This window comes from Trachinotus anak, unplaced genomic scaffold, assembly GCF_046630095.1.
Source record: "Trachinotus anak isolate AG129_WGS33_773 ecotype Australia unplaced genomic scaffold, CSIRO_AGI_Tana_v1 ptg000026l, whole genome shotgun sequence".
NCBI lineage: Eukaryota > Metazoa > Chordata > Actinopteri > Carangiformes > Carangidae > Trachinotus > Trachinotus anak.
The window spans coordinates 5,146,433-5,168,946 of record NW_027273877.1 but is presented as its reverse complement, the minus strand read 5'-3'; the positions used below and the strand labels follow the sequence as shown (position 1 = coordinate 5,168,946).

The following is a 22,514-nucleotide window of genomic DNA, read 5'->3' as shown; positions in this document are numbered from 1 at the left end:
GTTTCGCGCTTCTTATTTAAAAAAAAAAAAAAATAGCAACACATAATTATGTTCAGTTTAGTAAAGTTTAGTAAAAAAAACAAAACAAATACTGCCAAAAATGCAACCTATTTTTACTCAGTTTCATTAAAGTTAAAGGTCAGTTTTGTCTGAACTGAAATATCCGATCAATTACACCCCCCCCCCCCCCATAAAAAAAAAAAAAAGCACCACAGTGCGCATGCTCCAACAATCATCACCACCTGGCTCCCTGTGACGTCGCTGGTTGAAAGTAAAGCTTCTTTCGGCAAGAAGATTATTGGTGGATGCGCAGAGGGGGGGGGGGGGGGCTGGAAATGAGTTTGATCCCAGGGAGGAGGGAGGAGCGGCGCACTTGTCTGTACCTGCAGGAGCCGTCCTGAAGCCCTCTCCTCCTCCCACCTCACAGCCTGCTGGTAAACTCTCTCTTCGCAGAGCGCAGTGGGGAAACAGCTTTGTCGAACCGAGTCCTCTCTCTTTTTCTTTATTTATTTATAATTTATTTATTTATTTATTTTTTAAACCCAGGAAGACGAGAAAGACAGAGGGGAGTCATGGCCAGAGGAGGAGGTTTAGAAAGAAGCCAGCGCCTGCGGTGAAGTGAAAACGCGACTCAGAGAGACGGAGAGGAGCCCGGGGAGGGCAGAGGAGCAGGATGGGGATGGACTTCAGCACTCTTCGGACCCTCATCAGCAGATATGTGAGTCTTTGCAGCCTCACTTGTTCTCTCTTTTGCGCAGTTTCCGACAGTAAACAGAAAGCGGGAGCTTCTGTCACTGGTCGGTTTCAAATTCCGCCGAAGCAGCTACTCATCCGGATGAAGTTTCACTCACGAAGGGGGAGTGAAAAGAAGCTCATGGGTAAAACTACTGGGAAACTCCCTGTACATAAAAGAAATGTCAGTTTGAAGTTGAAGAGTATAAACCACTAAAGGACTCAAAACCGTGTCTTATATATTATATAAAGCCTATATAATATTTATTTGTTCATTTTAAATCCGAACACACTTGTGAAACTATTAAAAAAAAGTGATTTTCTTAGTACAAGTGAAGTATTTCTGTTAAATTAAGTAGTGACTTTTGTTAGTAATAAAGGATGCGTTTAAAGGCAGGGTTTTTGAATGGGATTTTCCACACATTAAATTTATCTTTTATTATTTTTGGATCTTGATAAAACTGTTGCACGCCAGCCTTCGTCTCCAGTCAACAAAACCACACTGGCACTCAAATAGGTGGAAGGTGGAGTCGGTTCATGTTATTACCATGTGGAGTTTATCCATTCATGACAGAACATGCTGAGAAATGTCGACGGACGGAAAAGATCATTCATTTTGACATGTTGACGAGTCAGAATCTCAAAATCAGTGTTTCTTGTATTTGTGGAGAATTCCAAGTGTAGAAGAAGATGATTTCCGGCTCTTACATGTTTTTGCATCAGATAATAATTTGATGGATGTTCTTTTATCCCCTGTAGAGATGCTGAGCTGATTCATTCCCAGTGAAGTGAGGCAGCTCCTGTGCCGCTCACTCTTCATTTATTATGCTGCCTCTTCCAGTTGCACACGACTACAAATGGAACAGTCAGTGGCATGAATTATGTAATCCAGTTGTTTTCTCCCTGCTAGTCAAATCGATGGGCAGCGGTGGAGCAGCCGGCCTGTATGGCTGTGGGTTGCACTAGGCTCCACAGTAATGTGTTTGACGATAATCCAGACAGAGCAAGCCCGGCTCACATGAGAGATAGTGAGGTTTACACCCGGGCTACATGCTCAGCTGAGGCTTAGACATGGCCTCCCAACTGTTGCAAATGGCTGATTAAATAAAATCCCTGCTGTGTGGAGGGTGAAATGGAGCCTTAAAGTGAGGAGCGTGCAGAGACAAGCCCGTGACTGGTAGGATGTGGGATGCTGATGAGGTCTACTGCTGTAATTGATCTGGATAACTGCTTTAGACAAATGGGTTAGGGTTAAATTGATCGTATTGCCATTGCAAGAACCCAGATGCAAAGAGACTGCTGAATACTTGAGATTAGAGCATGGGGCAATTATCTGTTCTTCAGTCTTTATTTAAAAACCTAACATATCAGTTTGCTATGCTCTTAAGAACTCACATGATCATGTGAAATGTCAAAGTATTTCATGCCAATTCTACATCTGCCTTTCTATGTGCAACATGTCCATAACTACGTAATTAGAAACTGTTGTGTAAAGGAACAAATAATATGGACCAGAATCAATCTAATATCCATGATAACAACATTCTTTTCAAATGCAGTGCGTTCTCCAGTATTTCTCCGACGTTAGAAGCTTTCCACTGGTTGATACCAGGCTTTCTTATTAGCGGCTGTCATCCAGGAAGCAGTCCGCTGTTTGGACGGACAGTCGTTATGCTTCGGGCATGTTGAGGTTTGTAAACTCACTAACAGATAACGGCTGTGATTCAAGAACAAACAGATTTTACGGAGTGATAGATATCCAGGTAGTCTCATGATAACTAAACAATAAACAGAACTGAATCAAGCTGGGTTTGTGAAAACGCCGTTGGACTTTAAAGCTCTGAAAGTTCATTTCTGTGTCTAATAAACCTGCGTCTGACACACACTGTAAATGCAGTTACATTGCATGAGTCTAATCTTGAATTTAATATCTATAAATTAGCATCTTCACCCTGACAAAGATTTAAATTTGTATAAAAAATGGTACACAAGATTTACTTGTCTGACTTTTTTCCAAAATAAAAACTCCTTTTAATTGCAAAAGTGATCACACATTGCTTAATATTTTTACAGTGACTTTTATAAAACTAAAGTGGAGTCACCAGAAAATAATATATCGCCTCAAAAAAAAAAAAAACAAAAAGCGTGCTGTCAGTGTTGACAGAGATCTGCAGAAACAAGGCTAAGTTGTCTTGATTATTTCTAACCACGTTACTCAAATTAAGTTTAGCTGAGGTCGTGTTTGATACCAGTTGCACTGTTGCAGGGTGATTTGGTCGTTAAGGCCGGTCTCTCCAGTTGCTGACATCTCTGATCAAGTAAAAGGCAGAAGATGTTATATAATCCTATAGCTCTCTTTGAAAGCTTAACATGCAGAGTTGTAATCTTTGTGGCTGTCGCTCTTGTCCAGGCTGAATGAGAACAAACTGTAATCACAGTGACGGGCAGGAGCACTGAGACCTAGTGTACTTGTACTGTACTCACTCTGCTGGCTCGCCTCCCTTCTCTCGTTCTCCTCTCGGGGCAGATTTAGGCTCAGACAGTTTTAGAAGTAGCATTTATGGGTGTTTTCAATTGACCTTTTTTTGTGTTTTGCTGATTGATGGTTGTTCAATCCAGAGAAATCTTTTCTTCTCAGCTGTATTTTAGTTTTTTGAATGATTCCATTTTTATAACATCACATTAATTTAGCTTCTCTAATCCTTCTACCCTGATTATGATCTTTATTTTCTTACCATTTACCTCTGGACTAACAGAACATCCTTAATTAGCCAGCGTAGTATCTCATACCTATATGATGGTGACGCTTCTCTATTTTCTACTGTAGAAAGAAGAAACAAATTCACCATACTGACATATATACTGATTTAAAAGAAGTGGGACAGAAATGAGGTACTGATTTCCTGATGGTTACCCACATGTGTGTTGATAAAATGTCAGAGGTAAAATTAGCTTCAGTCTGTGTCTGTCATGTATTTTCATTACATCCGCATCACAGCCAAAAACATCCATTTTAATGAAGAAGAAGGTCATTTAAGAACACTTACTGTTGTTCTGAAGTTATTTCCAGAAGCATCAAAGACTCTTCAAACCATCTGAAAAACAAACATCTCTCCATTGCTTGATTATTTTTAACCTGTTTCCCAAGCTGCGACTCTTGTTTCCTATCCAGGTCAGAACTGATGTATCTCCTTGCTCTTTTTATTTGACATACAAAAACTAGAAACACACTATTTTCATGTGAAAATATGAAATAGCAGAAAGTAATGTCAATATACAGAATTCTAACAAATTAATGAATTATAATTTTTTCATTTCATACAAACAAAAGAAAGATATTTGTCATTTCAGGCTCTCGAATGTGATGTTAATACATGAGAGGCACAAACTGGGACTTGGGTAAAGCAAGACAAAAGATGGGTAAAGATGACAAGACATTATGTGTAATGTAGCGGAAAGTCGTTTCTGTCTTAGAATGACATCAATTCTCTCAGTGTTTGAGGCTTCACCCCTGATTAAATGAGTAAGAAGAGGAGCTTTGATAGTTGTACCGTGAAATCAACAAGGAAGTAGTGTGCAGTAAATCTGGATTTACCTACACTGAATTTACCTGTTTGAAAAAATGATATTTACATTTCTGTTCTGCTGTCTTGGGTGAATGATATACTGCAGAATCAACAGCTGCAGCTGCGAATGAAAGAAACGGAAGACGTCTTGTCTGTGTCGAGGTGCGTTAAAGCAGCCGGGCAGCATTCCTCTGCCGCTGACTAATCTGGATTCCCTGACAGGAAGTGCCTCCTCTCCCTCCCTGTCTGGCTTCCTGCCTTCACATAGTGGATTAAAGGGTTACTGGTGTTCACTATACCTTCTCCCACTTAATCCAGTTTACAGCAATACTTTCAAATCTAAGCTAAATCACTGATCCCCTACTGCTTATATTCTACCTGCTGTCTGTTCTATTTGGTGCATAGGCAAAAATAATTGTTTAGAGCGAGTGAATAGTGGCTGGTGAGCCTATTGTTGCCTCTGTGCTGTGTTACTGTTACTTCATGCAGGCTGGTGAGTGAGGAGGTGGAATACAGTAGTAGCCAGGTGACGCTGAGGGCAGCGGATCACATGCACTCCTTGGCGCTGTCTGTTTGTCAATAATTCATAAGCGCACTCGCTGACAATGTGGGCTGGCGTTTATGTAGCTTGTTATGGAGGCTTCCACAGCAGCGCTGCTCACTGTGGGGTCCAGGGACACCCAGGGGTGCCTGATAGGATCCCAGGGGGACCCCAGCCAAATAAGGAGTAGATAAATCGTATTGATATCAACTTAAGTTGAAAATATCCCAATTAATTATAGTTTTTAGCTTAACCACGAACCACAGTCAAATACAGCGTAGACTAGTTTTACCATCGGTGACGTTGTGTAGTTGTTAATCATTCAAACACTTCAAGGATCCTTCCTCAGTTTCTGTCTCCATTTTTTTTGTCCTATGGTATCTTATCTGACACACATGAGAGTAAATGCTTTTAAACTGTTAATTGTCAATAAATGGTCATTTTAAGGCAGTGAAAGTTCAATATTTCCTCTTTGCTGATGACCACCTGAGAGTTTCTCCAGGAACCTACTTGGGTCACAAGACTGCTTGGACCCTTTAGAGAGGGTGATGGGACAGGACAGAATAAATCAGTTATGACAGACAGATTAGACTGATTAACTTGTGATTATTGTAGTACGCTTTTTTTTTTTTTTAAAGGCCCTGTTAATTATTTTTAATACTGCTGGAAAGAATAGCAGAATTCAAACTTTTTTTTCTGCCACTGATGCTAAAATAACTGTAGTTGACAGTAGCAGTAGGTGTAGTTATATACGATAGTACATGAATGATAAGAGGTGTGTGGGTGTGACAGAAGATGATGATTACTTTCAGATGCCAGTCTTTTATTTTGAAGGAGAGCTGTATTGTTGTATTGCTGTGTAATGAAACATGCCCGTGTGTATGCCAACACCAGCAGGTTTCCTCTTAGCCTCCTGATAATCATGGAACACCTGCCCGTCCACACTCTGCACAGTCCTCAGAGTGCACCAGCGTTAACCTCTTTACCTGAAGGATTTACAGGCTCCCACTAAGCCCCTCGCTTTGTCTGCTGTCACTTTTCAGTCTCATTTAGCAGCATGAGTTATGCTGTTAGTCATTAAAACACTAATTTAATAACTGTAGATGAAGAAAATAGGAATATAGGAATATGTTTTATTCTGTTAGTTCTATTTTACAGATTAGAAAAAAATATCTGCTCCAACAATATACATCTAAATGGTCATCCAAAGTATTTAAGTCACAGATTATATTTAAAATATTAATCTGCATCTATAAACCATGTAAATTGATTATTCATTATTTGGTTCAGAAGAAAAAAAAAAATATATATATATATATATTTTTCATGGCGTAAATGTCTGAAGCTGCTTTCTCTCAAAATTAAAAAGAAAAGATTTCATAATGAGTAAAGTCGGCTATAAAATTCCCTTATCATTGCTTTTTAAAACAGTTTATCTCCTCGTTGCAACAGTGCCCGCTGAAGAGTGCGAGCTCCATCAAGGGACGGTATCAGTGTTGCAGCAGTAACATTGACAGTGTATTACAGCCCACTGAACAAGGAGACAGATGATGGATGGCCCCGGGTTAATGGCGCGTAGAGGCCTCTATCCAAAGAGAGACTGATAGAGAGAAAGAGAGCGAGAGAGATGTTGTTTGAACTTGGGCCATCATAATAACATTGCTCCGGGTTGCCAGTGAAAGTGCTGAGGGGGGCAGGTACACCTTAATGTTCTCCCTGTCTGAGGGAGTGATAGCTGGTCGACTCAGTGCTGGAACGCACCATTCCCCGCGGTCCTCATGTGGGAGAGAGAGAGAGGAAGAACGAACACCCCCTCTTCCTAAATGCTGAGGGTGCACTCTGCAGACATCAACCCCCCCCCCTCCATTTAGCCCTAACATCTCCCTCTTTTTCCTTCTCTTTGCTTTGTTTTCTTGAGACATTAGCTATTGATCGTTAGGATTATTGGTTACCAGCACTCACCTCTAACCGTACATTCACACAGGAAGTGAAGCTATATTTTGCCTGCTTGCAAGAAACTGATCACTTGTGGTCAGTTTCTTCCAATTAGCCCCATTAAGATAAATGGTTTGATGGACATTTATCCATAATAAAGCAGGTGCTTGTCTTCTTTTGTCAGTGGTGTATGATGAGTTGGAGGCCGTTTTTATATATCTTCTCCAGGGAATCCAAGGGTTGTTGGAGTTAATTGGCTTTTGCTTCACTTTATCAGACAAACTTCTCACAAATATTATCAGTGCTGTTTGCCTCCTTTTTCCTGACTTTGCATGTATTTCCACTGCTTCTGCTCTGTCTGAGTGTGTGTCTTCATCCTGAATCTGCAGTGTGGAGGTGATGAGATGACTTTATACCTGTGAAAGTGGCCCCACACCGTGCTGCACGCACACACACCAGCTATTGTAAAGTGCAGAACTTAACTCCTGTTGCAACAATGAAAAATCAAACAGAGGAAGTTTAAACAACGCAAAGTTAAATCGGTTTCCCTTCTTTTTGTGTATTGACTCAACCGATCTCAGGTTGTGCTTTCAAATGCAGGGAGGCTTTACACTTTTTGTCACCTCTGTAGCATCTGCGGAAGACACTGTTTTTATGTCGTTACAAGTTTGTACTTGCAGAAAAGAAAATACGGGGGATTTGCAGTCAAGAGGTCATCCTTTTGGCATTCGTCTTATCTTTCCCTCGTGAGATTAACACTGACATTTGAGTGTGTTTTCTTTCCCAAATGGCTGATTTATTACAGAATATGGAGCTCCAGCAGAGGCAGAGTTAAAAGCTTTTCAATGACACCTAAAGGGAGCACTTGTGAAGCCACTTTTGCAGCTTGCAAGCCGTAGTACAGCAACTTATAAAAGGTGCAGTTGGCTCCTCGATACAAGCCTTTATTGTTATTGCCTGGAAATGCAGATGATAAGTGGCTGTGAGCTGCATGTGAAGGTTCAGTATTAAGCTGAAACTGCTGAGCGCGAAAGTTTTTTCCACAGTCGAACAACTTGTGCACATGAAACAACATTGATTGCGCTGTAACATTATCAATGCACTTCGGCGGCCGCCATAACAGTGATCCTCTCTAACCACTCTGCTCTGTCAGGCTGTCAGAGCAGAGCAGGGCCACGTAATATAATACTGAGCATACACACCGCTGCATTTTGAAATGTCTGACGGAATTGAGATGGCATGTTGTCACATTGGAGCCAAAACGTGCTTTACACATGTATTCATTTTTGGTTTAGATGATGACAGGACTACATCCATTCAATTCAGACTCTGGGATCGAATCAAAAAGTTGTTCTTCTGAAGTCCATGATGGATAAGGCTGTAGATATTATTCTTTTTGACTACTAAACCCAAGAATAGAAGCTGCTCGGCACTGAGGAGCGGTGGAGTTGTGCTGGAAGTGGTTCATGAAGATGTTTCTGAGAATTTGGTTGAAGAAACAGATAAAGCAGAGGACCATACGCAGGAGAACAATATAAATAATGGAAGTATGGTCGCATTAAATAAATTTCTCTGAGTGCAGCATTACTCACGGTGAGCCAGAGTGACAGCGCCTAATCATTTAAAGGTGCTATGTGTAGCGTTTTAACATGAATAAATAATCACTGCATTAATATTTTAAGGGTAATTGCCACAAACAAAAGAGGCCACCACTAAATTTGCGACCCATCAGCACTTTTATTTCATTGTGTGCCCACCAGGTTGGATCAGGCTCTAAATCTGCTGGATTGATTTACGGCACAAAGGTCGACGCAAAGGGCACAAACTCAGGAATGAAGAGCAGTGTTTCCATTAGACTTAAGCTCTCAAAAGGTTTGGCAATAGAAGATAGCGGAAGTACAATGGAAACAATTGCTTTAAACATATGAATTGTCATCAGCAAAGCCAAAGATAAAACACTTAAATGAAGAACAAGGCAAAAAGCAGCATTAGGGTTTTTGGAGATTTTGTTTTTGTCCAGTTTAAAATTATTATGAGATGAAAGCTGCCGGTTGTTTTATTAAGCTACCAATTATATAATGTATAATTATATATAAGTAAATGCATCTTTTGAATTAGGATCATCGTTAACATGGAGGTAAATACTGGACTTGGATCGTGCAGGTTTCTGTTTTCTACATATTTAATGAAGAAGACTTGTTGCTGTAAATTTCCTCTGAGGTTTTAAGTGGTCTTAAAGATTTCTGTACAGTAAATACAACTCAGCTACAGCAACATCTTTAAAATAGTTGAGCCTGGCGCTGGTGAGAAGTAGTGGACTGGACCTCTGCCAGGATTGGTGCATCAAACCAGCATGGTGTTGTGCCAACACCAGGAGCGAATTGCATTTGTGTGTTTTTTTTTTTTTTTTAAACTGCTTTCTATTCAGTGGGTAGTTTGACTTTGTTTCATAATCGATTATTTTGTCCTACAGCTGCAGCTATATGAAACACTGAGTATATTTAATGGTACTGTAAATAAAATCCCTCAGTCCCAGGCAATAAAAAAGTGTTGTTGAAGCTCCCACTGCTGCAACTGTAATTGTGACTATGCAAGGAAGCACTGCACCACTTGCATGTCTCAGAAAGCTGGACAGTGTGAAGATCTTGCAAAGGTCTCATAATTTGCAGGAATCCATGGTGCTCGGCCCCTGTCAGGTGACTGGTCACATGGGGGCCACATGATGCCATTAGGTTCCCCTCACCCCTCTGACTCATCCTGTGACTTTTACTCCCACTGAGATGAGATGATCACACAAATTGCAAAGCTGTTTCAGGAACTTGTGATGATTCTTGATGGAAATAATACCCTAAAAAGTTTTTTTACTTGATGCCGTGTCGTCCCTCTACAGCAGTTGACCTTAAAATAGCATCAGTATCACACTGTGAGAGGCAGAGTCAGAAGGAGGAGATGAGCAGTCAGAAAAAAAGATTCAGAGAAGATAGACAAAATCAAAAGAAAGAAAAAAAAGAAAGGCAACTGAGACAGTGAGATAATAGAGTCAGTGGTAGAAGTGAGTGCAGGGAAAGAGGGAAATTGTTAATCTCATGGTTGTCAAGGAGATAATGAAGAACAAACTGACCATATAGTAATTTTCTCCTCCCTTGCACCCTCCAACATTCGAGTGTGTGTGAGTGTGTGTTTGTCTTCGTAGGTGACATGGAAGGGCAGCAGGATTCATGAGGACGTGACGGTGTAACAATAGGACAGAAAAGAACAGAGCAGAGAGAGTGACGCTCAACAGACCTGAACTCAACTGAGGGGACGTGAAATGAAGTGACGTAAAAACGGCACGGAGCACAGGACAAGTTAGACAAAAATACAGTAGAACAGAAGATAAAAAATAGTTTTGCACAGTCGCAACTTGTTGTGATCCAATGTGATGCCTTGTTTACTGTGCTGCAATGTCACAAACCCTCTAACCTTCATTTAAACAAACATAACGGACCAATGAGGATCTGAACTTAACGCAACAAACCAGGAAGTAACGTAGTGCGAAATCTTGTCACGCCACAGAGCAGAGAAAATGGAAAATGTTGCATAAAATCACAAAAATCATAACATCTGTTATAAAATTAAACATAAAATCTGTTTAATTCAACAGAGTCCTTTGTATCATATAACAGTAACAGTGATGCAAAAGACCAGAGTAGCCGACTGCAGAGATGCAATCAGGACAGCATTTGGAACGATCCAAGGCCGACAGATGAATATTAGAAAAGTAAGAACATCATTTCAGTATGTTTTTTAGTTTTAATTTTGATCAGGTACAGTAGTAATTCTGAGTGATTATTTTCAAGGCAGTTTTTCAAAGTAAAATGTAAAGTGTATACATGATTGGCCCATTGGTGTCAAAGCTGGGGCTGTAGCTGAGATTCAGAAATCACAGCCACCAAAAGATGTTCTGCATGTGTTGTTGTTTCATAAATAGTGTAAAGGTGTTGTACCTGTTGTAAATATGTGATCATTAGTTTGTGCTTTTCAAGTGTTTGTTTTGGTCGTCAGGAGGAAAGGAGAGTAACTGAGCCGAAACAAAAATCCCTTTCATTGTCTCGTGGATGTTTTTTTTTTGCTGACAGTCTGTTAGGAAACATTGTTAACATTAACAAAATGCTAACAGTGTTTCAGAAGTTCCTTCAGACTGGAAGCTGGATGGAAACTGAGGGAGGCTTGAATTAGGATTTGACTGCAGTTCTTTATCAGTTGATCATCATGTGATCGATTTTAAGCCCCTGGAGCCTCGACCAGCGAGACCAACGAGGGAGGGTGGACCGGCTACTGAGGAGTCAGATACACTGGCAAACAGACAGAAAAGGACTGGAGACAGAGAGACAGAGAAAGGTCAGACAGACATGAATAATCAGGCAGAGTGAGGCCTCATTAATGCCAACTCCTGGTAGCATAACCCCAGACTACAGCGGGGCTTCAGTTTCTGTCTGATAGGGTATGAATGGATTGCTAAGACAGTGAGAATGAACAGGCTGACTCAGGTAAAGCTTTCATTTCCTCAAATATTTCACTGCCTCGTTTCCTCATGTTTTCTTTTCATCCAGTCTCTCTCTCTCTCTCTCTGTTGTCTCTCTGTTTTTATTTGGCCTGGCTCCACTGTGGCATAGTTTCAGTAGGACAGCAGTAACCTGGAGAGCTAATGGTACACCATAACAATATCTGATCGCACCCAACTCTCCTGAACCCAGCTTTTGGCAAGCTTACAATCTGTTGGAGGCAGTTTGTATTGATATCAATTAACTATGTAAAGCTACACTCTTCATTTTGGATAATTCCTATTTCACTTGTGGCATTAGCTGAACTTTGATACCTGTGAGGTGACGTCACTGCCTACAGCACGCTCATGTTGACTCACGCAGTATTGTGGGGACAAAGTGAGACGTCTGCTGGTTTATGTGTGGACACTTAAACTTTCCTAAATGTTAAGTTTAGTCATCACTTTTCTTTGTCATATACATATGATAGTAAACTGAATAATGTATGTATATGTACATTTTATTGATCATTTTGTTAGTGATTATCAGTTTATTCATTAACCCAAAAATAATTGGGCGATTAATTGGGAGTGAAAAAAATGTTAATTGTGGCCCTAATTTTATTGCTGAGTTGAGGAAATGCAGCAGCAGACTAGACACAGCTTTCATTTATATTATTTTAGTGTGTCTGCGCACGCACGTGTGTGTGTGTGTGTGTGTGTGCGTGCGCGTGCTCATCATTCCTTGTTATGATTACCGGCAACACAAACAGTGTAATAACACCATTAGGCAGCTGTGTCCCCGCAGGACAAACATTAGGGAAGACCGAGAAGTGCTCCCATTAGCGACTAAAAGAAAAACAGAGGATGAAAAGTTGGGAAATAAACACATTGGCAGAAGATACAAAGTATTAAAAGCATTTTTGGTACTTTTCTCTGAGCTCCTCAGAGGCAAGAAGACAGTATTACATTACAGCAGGAAGTGAGAGCACTAACGGAGTGAGGTAAAACACGTCTACACTAGACCGACAGCTAATGGCACTGTCACCCTGAGGAAAATAAAAATGTCTGATGAACAGAAGAGTCCCATATAATGAAACCCCACAGGGCTGCAGGTCATTACCAATCATATCAAAGCATTAGGGCTCCTGCCATAAGAGTTTTTATAGGTGGATGAGCCAAATCAGATATTACTAAAAACTAAAATCTTAAATATTAAAGAAACTCATGCAGTGGATGATGCATTTATCATATTTTTGTACTATAATCCTGATTCTATGTGATTGTGCACAGTTGACATGAAGATAATAACAAAATGTGAGCTACAATAGTTTTGAAGCAAAGACGAAAACCACCACGTTTAAATGAGCAGTTTGACTTTTTACACACACACTTATTTCGGCTGATTTTTGGAGTGTGTGGACATGGTCAGATCTTGCTTGATTGACATGTCCTTGACTCTTCTGTTGGTCATGATGTAGCCGGGATAGCTCGCACCTTAATGAGATATATATAAATATATATATATTTTTTTTTATATGGTTGAGGAATCTGTGAAGATAATTGACCCTCAACTTCAACACGTAACAACGTCTAATTAGTCAAAATGAGTGAAAACAGTTGTTTTCCACACCATATCCTGCACAAAAACCCATCAAATTTAGCTGTGCCCACATAATATTTGATGTCTCTTCTACATATCAGTGAGGAGGGGGGTGCTATCCCTGCAGAAGTGAGGTGTTATCCACTCGTTTCAGCCCACTGCTTTTGAATGGCAGCGCTGGAGTTATTTAAAGCCAGTTGAGTGTCCACAGATCAATGCCAGCACTTTGTGTGACCTGGCTACTAACACACACACACACTCTCTCAAATAGACATATTTAACAGAAGAGTTTGCTGAGGGAAGGAGAGCAGTGTTACACATGGATTTAAATCATTTTCAACACTTTTTTTTTTATTGCATAGGAAATGCGGGAGAGTTGTAGGCCTTATTTGCTGGAATTGATTTGATTTGCTTGGTATGCATGTTGGTTGAGTCGCCCTAATCCCAAAATCTCTGCACATTTTTGACACAGAGTGAGACTGGTCATGTTTTCTGTGTGATGTTTGTGAGCTGAATCATTGATTATCATTTAGTAATATACAAACCCCTGAAGAGTAAGAGACAGAGAGCAAAGAAGAAAACCTCTTCCTATTGTGCTGCATTATTAATTATTTTGCAAACTTCCCACTTAAAGGGACTGTCCTCCTTGCAGCTGTCATCAGGTGATCAATAGGTGATCAATAGGTGATCAAGAGAGCAGTCCTGGAAGCTTCTGAGTCGTAGATTTTAACCGCCAAACCTTTACGACATTTCCTCCCATGTGACCTGAATGCAGCATTAGGTCAAATCATGGGGGGAGGGTCATGTGACCAGCAGCAGCCCTCCCCTCCAGTCCCTCTGCTTCACACCCAGGAGCAGACACAATGAAACAAGTATGAGCACATGTAAGTTTATTCCCTTCTCCTCAAAGAATGACTGTGCTTATCCACAGGAAATCCACAACAGTGGCCCTCTGTCCAGCTCTGAGGAAAAGCACAGTAGTTGGTGTATTAGCTGGTCCGCCTCCCGCCTTGCATCTATCCTGCATTATCCTGCATCTGCTTCATTAAGTGCAATAACTGCTTAAATCAGCTTAAAACCTACTTAAATCTGTGCAGCCACTGTAGCCTTCAAAGGAGTGTCTGTATTAATGCTGCTGCTGAAGAAAATATCCTGGAAAAACACTGGGTATTTGTCATTTTGGGTCATCAAAGCTGTAAAATTTTAATCTAGTGCTAGACGTCCATACAGTGCGGAGAAGCAGGCGTGTTATCCCGGTTCCCTACTGAGATCTGCTCTGTGAAAACCAGGCTAATGAATTTCTCTGTATAGCTGACAGAAGCACTGAGGTTACACCACTCCTGTTCTCTGCTCTCGTCCTATTTCTTTTTCTATAGTTTATCAAAGCAGGGAAACAGTGATTCAGCAGGAAGGGTTTGCTCTGTGGGAGTGGTGTGTGGGCGTGTGTGTGTGTGTGTGTGGGTGTGCAAAGATAACACTACCTCTCTCAAACAGCATAATGATGTTCTCATGTATTCACATATGTATCTGTTGTAGATAAGATTAACCTGTATTCATCCTCTCATAAGATGAGTTTTATTGCATCAACAAATAACAGAGGTACAGTGCAGGCTGCAGTAGCCTTGTGATTTATCATCATACACATAAGTGCTTGTTAATAATTGATAATATCATTTATACAATACTTTCTCAAAAAGCAAGTTACACAGCTCTTTAAAAGTTAAAACCACAGAAAAGTCAACACACACACACACGGCTGCACAGTGGTCTGCTGACCCACATAAGTAGTGGATCTCCAGAGAGTCAGCCGTCATTCACCCTCAGATACATCTCCTTAGGCTTCAGATCTTTACTTTAATTTTGTCATTGTCATGTTAGTTCTGCATGAATATGACAATAAGTCAGGTGTATTTTATCAACCATGAACCCCAAGATTTGATGATAACTTGGGCCAACTCTGGCCAAAATTCACTTTTCTTCCACACTCCTGCAGATGCATGTCTTACTGTATCTGTCTTCTTCCTTTAAGTTAATGCTTTGTTAGATCAGAAGTTTCACAGTGTATTTTCATACAGTCATCTTGAAATGGGCTTCAGAAATTATCTACTGCATTTAACTGACTGTAGACCGACACTTTTTTGATCAGAGGTCAATCGTAAGCTGAAAGTGCATGGAAGCGATTTGTATTTATCTGCATATTCATTCCATAAAATCTCCTGATAGGATGAGTTTTACCTCGCCATCTGGGACGGTAGGCAAGTGCAAAGTGGAAGAAAAAGCTTACTCACTTAAAACCATGCATCATCTGGTTGACCACCGCTGTCTACAGCACCTGTGGTCACGTCACTTTGATTTATTAATACAAATAACCACACGAGCAATGTTGAAAGAGCTAGGAACCTTTATAACCGTCGCCCCCACACCACATCATGATTTTGTATCAGGTGTGTTGGCATGTAGTGTGCGCGTGTTTCGCGGTCCACAGATAGGTTTGGACCAACCGCCTGTCACTTTGAGCGATGCCGTCGCTCATTAATCAAAGAGGAGAGGAGTCAATGGAAGCTCAGGAGGTTCAAATCACTACTTAGGACAGAGCTGCTGATTGAGACGGTTTGCTTCAGGTTTTATTGCATGGATGCAGATATTGCTGCATGACCTGATTGTACTCAGGTCAAGGCAGCACAGTCAGGATAATTAAACGTGTTAGCGTCGAAGGGAGGAGCATTGTTATGTTTCCAGTTGTGGCAACGGGAGGAGGAGGAGGAGGAGTTGCAGAGGTTCTAACAGAGAGAAGAATGGTTTTACTATCTGTTGCAGCACTTGCAGTAATAATAGCACTTAAAGTATTAATATAGGAAGTAGTAGCAGTAGCTAAGTGTAGCAGGTGTAGTAACAGTAAATAGTAAATAGAATTGTAACAAAAACAAAGGCTATTTTGTGATGAATTACACTTGTTTCTTCATTAATTTGAGACTTTGTATCATCCTCCCTGTGTTTTTATTATCATCCTATGTTTTTCAGAAATGAGGGCATGTAAGGATACGCAGGTGTAGAGCTGTGAAAAAATTATTACACACACACACACACACACACACACACACACACACACACCTACAAGTACAAATGCTGAATCGTAAAGTCCACTGACTCTGATTAATATACCAGCTGTGTGTGTGTGTGTGGATGGTTACAAAGCAGTGAGGACTAGAAGGGCCAGATCACTAAATCCTCCGGTGACACACACACACACACACACACACACACACACACAGTTTGCTTTATAGACTAGCTTGGTTTTAACTGATTATTATTCTGTTGTCCCATCTCTCGTAATACCACAGTGGCTTACTGTTTTATCTCCACACACACACACACAACAGTACCACAATCACAGATTTATTTAATTTCTCTTTATCCCTTTTTCTGGATTTACTTTGGCTTTTTGGAGCTATTTTATATATTTATTTCTCCCCGTTGTGGCCTGCAGCTCCTCCTGCAGCCAGGAGCATCACTAGTCATGTCAACCCCCTCCTTACAGGCATTTGTTGGGACACATAATCAAGCATCCCAACATAAATCCTCAAGGTACAACTGCTGTACCAGTATTACCTCGGTATTACTGCTGGGGATTTATGGGAAACAGTTTTCTCTGCCTGTCCCTGTTCTGACTGTTGACATCTGTGATCATCTTGTGATGGAGATCGTAGAGATGTTGTGTTAAAATCTTGCCGTGTTTGTAGGAAAACAAAGTATATCACTGACAAATTACTTTTTCAGTCGTATCACATGGTCTTAATCAGTGGATTGTGTTTGCTCAGTTGTCACGGAGACAGATCTGTTAATATACCAGATCAGTAGCGGTTATGATTTCATCAACAGCACTTGTTAAAGCCAACTTAGGGTCAACTTACTTACTTTTTCTGGAGCTTTTAACCACATACTTCTACTTCCTGTTATTATTTCCGTCAGTCTTCACGGTTTGTTTAAACACAATTATTATTGAGCTTCTTCTCACTTTTTCACAAAGGCTGAATTTAAAATCTGGACCACAGATTTCTGATTGGCTTAACGGACCAGGCTGCTTTTCAGACCATCTTGACTCAGCTCTAAACACGCGGACACTGCGTCATGGATAAAGGTTAACGGGCGGCGTTTAAAGGTGGATGATGAGGATTTATCACTACCTTATTTGGTCTGGCCTGTTGGCCCAGGTGAGGCTGAGCGACATAGTGACAGATGGGTAGCACAGCTGGTATTTAATGGGTGACTCAGGTAACACATACACACACACACACGGTCTCTCTCACTTTATTACCTCCCAGGCCTACCAGCTGACGTACAGCACAGGAGCACAGGATCTGCACGTGCATAGAAAACGCAGGATAGTACATGTACGCTGCTATTTTCGACCTACTCCAGTGTCTTTTTTAAACTCTGAGTCCATCGGGAGCAGATGTGGAGAAAAGTGGTGACTTTGAAAAAAAATGCTCTGCTAAAGAGCTGCTCTAAATACTGAGAGTATGATCTCTACCCGTTTTCACACCCCTGCATGTATTCATGCTTTCACCCTTCTTGCCAAAACATTTACTACCCAGTCTTAACTGCAGTAGTCAACAGGCACGCTCACACACACTCTCACTCTCACACACACGCTGCATGTCTGTATTTGATGCCGAGTGATTTAGGGAGCAGGATGGGATTTCTCTTATCTCCCCAGCTCAGTGGCAGCAGAGATAACACACATTCATGTGTTCAATGCTGTTTGCACATGCAACCCCCGATATATGCTGCAGGATTTAGATGTGTGAAGGATGTGTGTGTGTGTGTGTGTGTGTCTGTCGGCGGTATCGCAGAGAGCAGGTTTCCGTCCGTAGCTTTTGTTGAGCCTCATTTTCGGCGCCGCCTGTTGCAGCGGGAGATAAATACTTCGGGATTGGTCATCAGTCGAACAACAGCTCAACCTTTAAAGCGTCAGAAAAAACAAAAGTTGTGTGTGTGTGTGTTGCAGTGATTCCTCTTTTCTGCTCGCAGTATCCGGCAATGTTATCTTTACTTTTCAGGCTTCATACAGCAACTCTAATGTTGCTGCGGAGACTGAATACTATGCTGATGACTGTTGTAGTTGTTTTCTAGAGTCTGCAGCTCTTGTACGTGTGATACATCCTCTGCTTTTTACGTCAAGAAAACTCAATACACCAGTTGCATGTTTTGATGTGGGCAGGTTAAGCAGAGCTTTTGCCTGAGCTTGACTGGGAGCTGTTTGTCTTCAAAGTTAAATCCATCCCCTTTTTTAATGTAAAGTGTAGCCGATCACATGATACAGGTATAAACTGGTGGAGAGGAGGTCGTGTCCGTTGGCAGCACCTGGAAGTTGCTCGACGTCCTGACTGTTCGCACTGTAAATCTTCTTCACTGCTGTACTCTGTAAACAGGAAATCTGTCTGTCTTTGTGGAAGCGGGATCCCTCCTCCGTCATTCATTACGTATTTTGTCCTTTTTGCATTCCATCAAGTTTCTTCCTTTTTTTTTCATTAAAGGGTTTTGTCTGGGGGTGGTGTTCTCTTTGTCCAATTCGAGTGCTGTACAGATTAAAACCCTTGAGGCAAATTTCTGATTTCAGATGTTTGGTCGTATAGTTAAATTTGACTTGTTTTTATCAGCCTCTGGGCTCTGCAGGACAATGATTATGTAGGTGGTTTTAATAACCTACAGTCAAATAACCTTTGTTAAATGTGCACTGCTTCAAACACGGTGGGAGATGATGGAGAGCAGGAGGGCACTGAAGGGAGGTTTAACCAGCTGAGCCACCAACATCTGTCCCACCAGATGTTGCCTGTGTTGCACTGTTTCCACTTTGAAACTTGAAGAAGTAGAGATTTGCTGAGATGACCTGACATTTCTCAAAACAGATGTTGATTTCAAACCATTCCAAAAATCATCATACAAGACGAATAATTTAATATAATATAATAATTTAATATCATACTGATCCAGTGACATTCGTGCTGATAATAATCTCCAGTACTTTGGCCCAGTTTTCCTGCTGTGCTCTGCCTCCGTGAGGATGATGATGTGTGTCTGAATCATGTCAGTCTGGAAGTCACGTCTAAGTCATGTGCTGTGTAGTGATGGATTTTTATGGAGGTGTTTGAGTCTGCCTGGCCTTGGAAATGAATTTCCTTCTTATGCAGAAACACAGAAGCGTCTCTAATCTGATGGAAATGAATCCAGAGGATGTCTTCAAAGTTTTCTGTGCTTCTTTGATCAGAATGGCACCTCGTTTGTTGGTGATACTGGCAGAGACAACAGACAGTGACATTAGATATCAGCTCCTTTGTTTAACACACACACACACACACACACACACACACACACACACACACACACACACACACACACACACACACACACACACACACACCTGGTCAGATCCAAAGCTCCACGTCTCATGCTCTCTCGTCTTTTCCTGTTCCTGAATCTTTCTGTCCTCTGTGTCTCTAGTGGACCGGGTGGGGTTGGGGGTGGAGGGAGTTTGTTTCAGGAAGTGTGTGTATCTGTGTGTCTGTGAGTTTGTGGGTGGGTGCAGCTCTTCCTGTTTACAATATGGTCCTCTGTTCCTGATCACAGTGGGACTTCAGTTTCTGGTTCCAATGCTGTGTTCGGGTTATGTGGGAATAATGTATGTCATTTATCAGCACCGATTTAACACATTTAAATCAGTGTTTAGATGCAGTGGTTGAAGTTTAAAAATCTTAGGATGCCTGTGCATTTTTTATTTTTTATTTATTTTTGATTTTTTATAACATTTTATATTAGTGGAATGAGAGTGTAGCAACAATCCCATTTTATCCAATATTTTCAATGGTTTCAATAGTTTCTTTCTGTAGTGAAAGGATATAAGTCATTTTTCCTGTGCAGTGTAGATAGTTGACAGTGTCTATAAAAAGATGAAATCAAAAAAAGTGGATTTTTCTGAAGCCAGGAGTTTTTTTTTTTGTTTTTTACTTACAGTAGCTCATTTGCAGCCTTCAGAAGGTAAATATCACTTTTGCACAAACCTTCAGACAAATCCTCAAAATACAGAGAGAAATAAAACAATGTCCTTGAAAACTGTGAAAAGTGAAAACTAAAAAATTGCTCTGTCATGAAACAGACGTAACACATTTTAATTTTCCAATGTTAATTTCACTTCTTTAAAACACCCAGACAGACGCACGCAGCTGCTCTATGCACCTGTGTTAACTTAAGAAAAAAATACACCAACCTTTATGTTCAAACACACAAGTGACGAGAAGAAAAGGAGAAGTGGGGCTTGTCTGCTCATCTAAATATATCCTGTGAACCAGTGACTACCATTGTGTGTCATGACTGCCCTCATATATGTTTGATGTGGCAGGGATGTGTGTGTGTGTGATGCCCTGATGGGCTCCCTGCGCTTTAAGGAAAGTGGATGTGGGTGCTGAGTGAGACGGACAGAAACAAAGCCAGCGAGCTCTCTCCATCCTTCTCCCCTGACCACAAATGTTTCCCTTCCAACTATAAATACACCCCTGAAACCTGCCGCGTCCTGAAACATGAAACGCCGCTAAAAGTGATTATCAAGGTCCAGAATAGTCCAAAGTCTCCAGTTACATTCAAAGGCTAAAGGCCTGAGGTAATACAGTTCAGTTTTATTTTATAAGCCCAGCTTTTATTTTGTAAAGATGCCATTTTATTTGATTAAGCACAGACAGGCCTCCGTGTAAAAAGCCTGAATCCGGATGAAAGCTAAACGTAATCGATAAGGAGGGAGATTGCTGGCTTAAAGCCGTCCAGGTTGTGGTGAGAGATGGAGAGGAAAGAGGTGAGAAAACCAATAAAGCTGCATTACAGGCAAAATGGAGGAGATGACAGTAAGAGAGGAGACCCACTGATTCTCAGTCAGTGCCATCTGTCTCCATTCACTGTATCTGATCAACACAGACTCACGACTTCCATATAGATTCAGTTTACTGTCCTTTATAAGATGCTGTAGCTATTTGTTCCCACACGGTGCAGTTTCACGATCATAACGGAGGCTCACGCAACAAATGACAAGGTGTGTTTTTAAAGTATCTGTCTTTTAAACACATGACACCAAACCACAACGCTGAAAGTCAACTGATGCCTGTTTTTAACATATTATTGTGTAACTGTCATCAGACAACTGTAGCTTTAAAGCTTGTGCTAATATTTGTGCCTTTATTTTGTCCTCTTTGCATTTACTGCGCTCACTTGTTTATTAAATAAATATTAAATAAATTACATTGTCATGTGTAACAGTGAGCGTTGAGCCACTCTGTACTGCTGATTGATTTAAAGGAACAGTTCAACATGTTAGGAAATACTCTTTTTTTTTTTGCACAGAGGTATATGGAAAGATTGCTGCAGCCGGGAGACGGTTAGCTTAGCTTAGCATAAAGACTGGAAACATGGGGAAACAGCTAGCCAGCCTCCGTCCAGCCTACAAGCGCCTCTGCATTTTACTAATTGGGATGTTTTTGCAGGCCAGAGGCTAGCCATGCAGCAGCAAACAGTCAGTGATGAGCATTAAAACCACACCAGAATGCATTGCTCACTACTGAGTGTTTTGTCAGTAGCTGCAGGAGACAGAAACCAGACACTGCTTTCATTATGAGAAAAAGTCATCGTCAGATCTGATGTCAGCGCTCGCTAATAGCGCACCAACCACTGTGCTGTGTGTATGTATGGTCCTGGTCCATATGCAGACAGCTCACGGGAGGCGTGTGAGAGATGTGTTAGGTGAAGCAGACGGAGCAGGCAGGTGGGCGCGAAGAGGAGGAACAGCAACACTGTGTGGGCGACGGAGTTGGCAAGCTGACCGCCTGATCTGGTTTTCATCTCCTGCTTCACTGTAAATCGGATATTAGCCCGTCAGTGTGGTCCTCCCGTGATATGATGGATATGACGCTGGTTTGATTACATATTCATTTTACAACTGGTTGTTAATGGGAAGCACATAATTCTAACTGACCTCAGAAAGGTAAAGAAGACGGCAGTACGGGTGCTGTGTCTTGAAGATATCAATTTTTATTCGTGCATCAGTTTTCTCTTCCTCTCCATCTCCAGTCCTCTGCTCTCCCATAGATAATTGGAGGTCACAGGATATAAATAGCTCTCCATTTTAAACAAGGTAATCTTAGAGCAGTGAGTTAACTGGTTACTCTGTGTGTGTGTGTGTGTGTATGTTTGTGTGTGTGTGTGTGTGTGTGTGTCAGAAAGACAGAGAGGGAGAGAGAGTACAGAAACTGGGCCATGTGGCCTCTTGACACTCAATCTCATTGACCGGCCACAGATTACTGTCACCTCTTGTTAGCCTGTGTGAATTTGTGTGTGTGTGTGTGTGTGTGTGTGTCTGTATACACACTAAGAGTGAGCAACTAACACCATGTTTATTTGTTGTGATTGTCGTGATGGACAGCTGCCAGTGGACATGTATGGAAAATGTCTCCTAATTGAAAGAAAGAGACAGAGAGAGAAAGAGAGAGAGAGGATTAGGTGTGTTTAAAGTTTAGCTGTCTCGCCCAGGCCTGTCTCTGGTCCTGGCTACTATGCTAACGTTGAAAATGACCAGGT

At 41.2% G+C, this 22,514-nt stretch overlaps 1 protein-coding gene across 6 annotated transcripts in view; it reads left to right on the top strand.

Moving 5' to 3' along the window:
* Positions 1-296: 296 nt before the first annotated feature.
* atp11a (ATPase phospholipid transporting 11A) overlaps positions 297-22,514 on the top strand; it is a 46,695-nt gene continuing 24,477 nt past the window's right edge. For all 6 annotated transcript variants that reach the window (XM_071464216.1, XM_071464215.1, XM_071464217.1 and 3 more), the window contains exons 1-2: positions 297-434; positions 547-718. In XM_071464216.1, the coding sequence (XP_071320317.1) occupies positions 674-718 (45 nt within the window). In that variant the 5' untranslated portion in view covers positions 297-434; positions 547-673. The remainder of the gene's footprint in view (positions 435-546; positions 719-22,514) is intronic.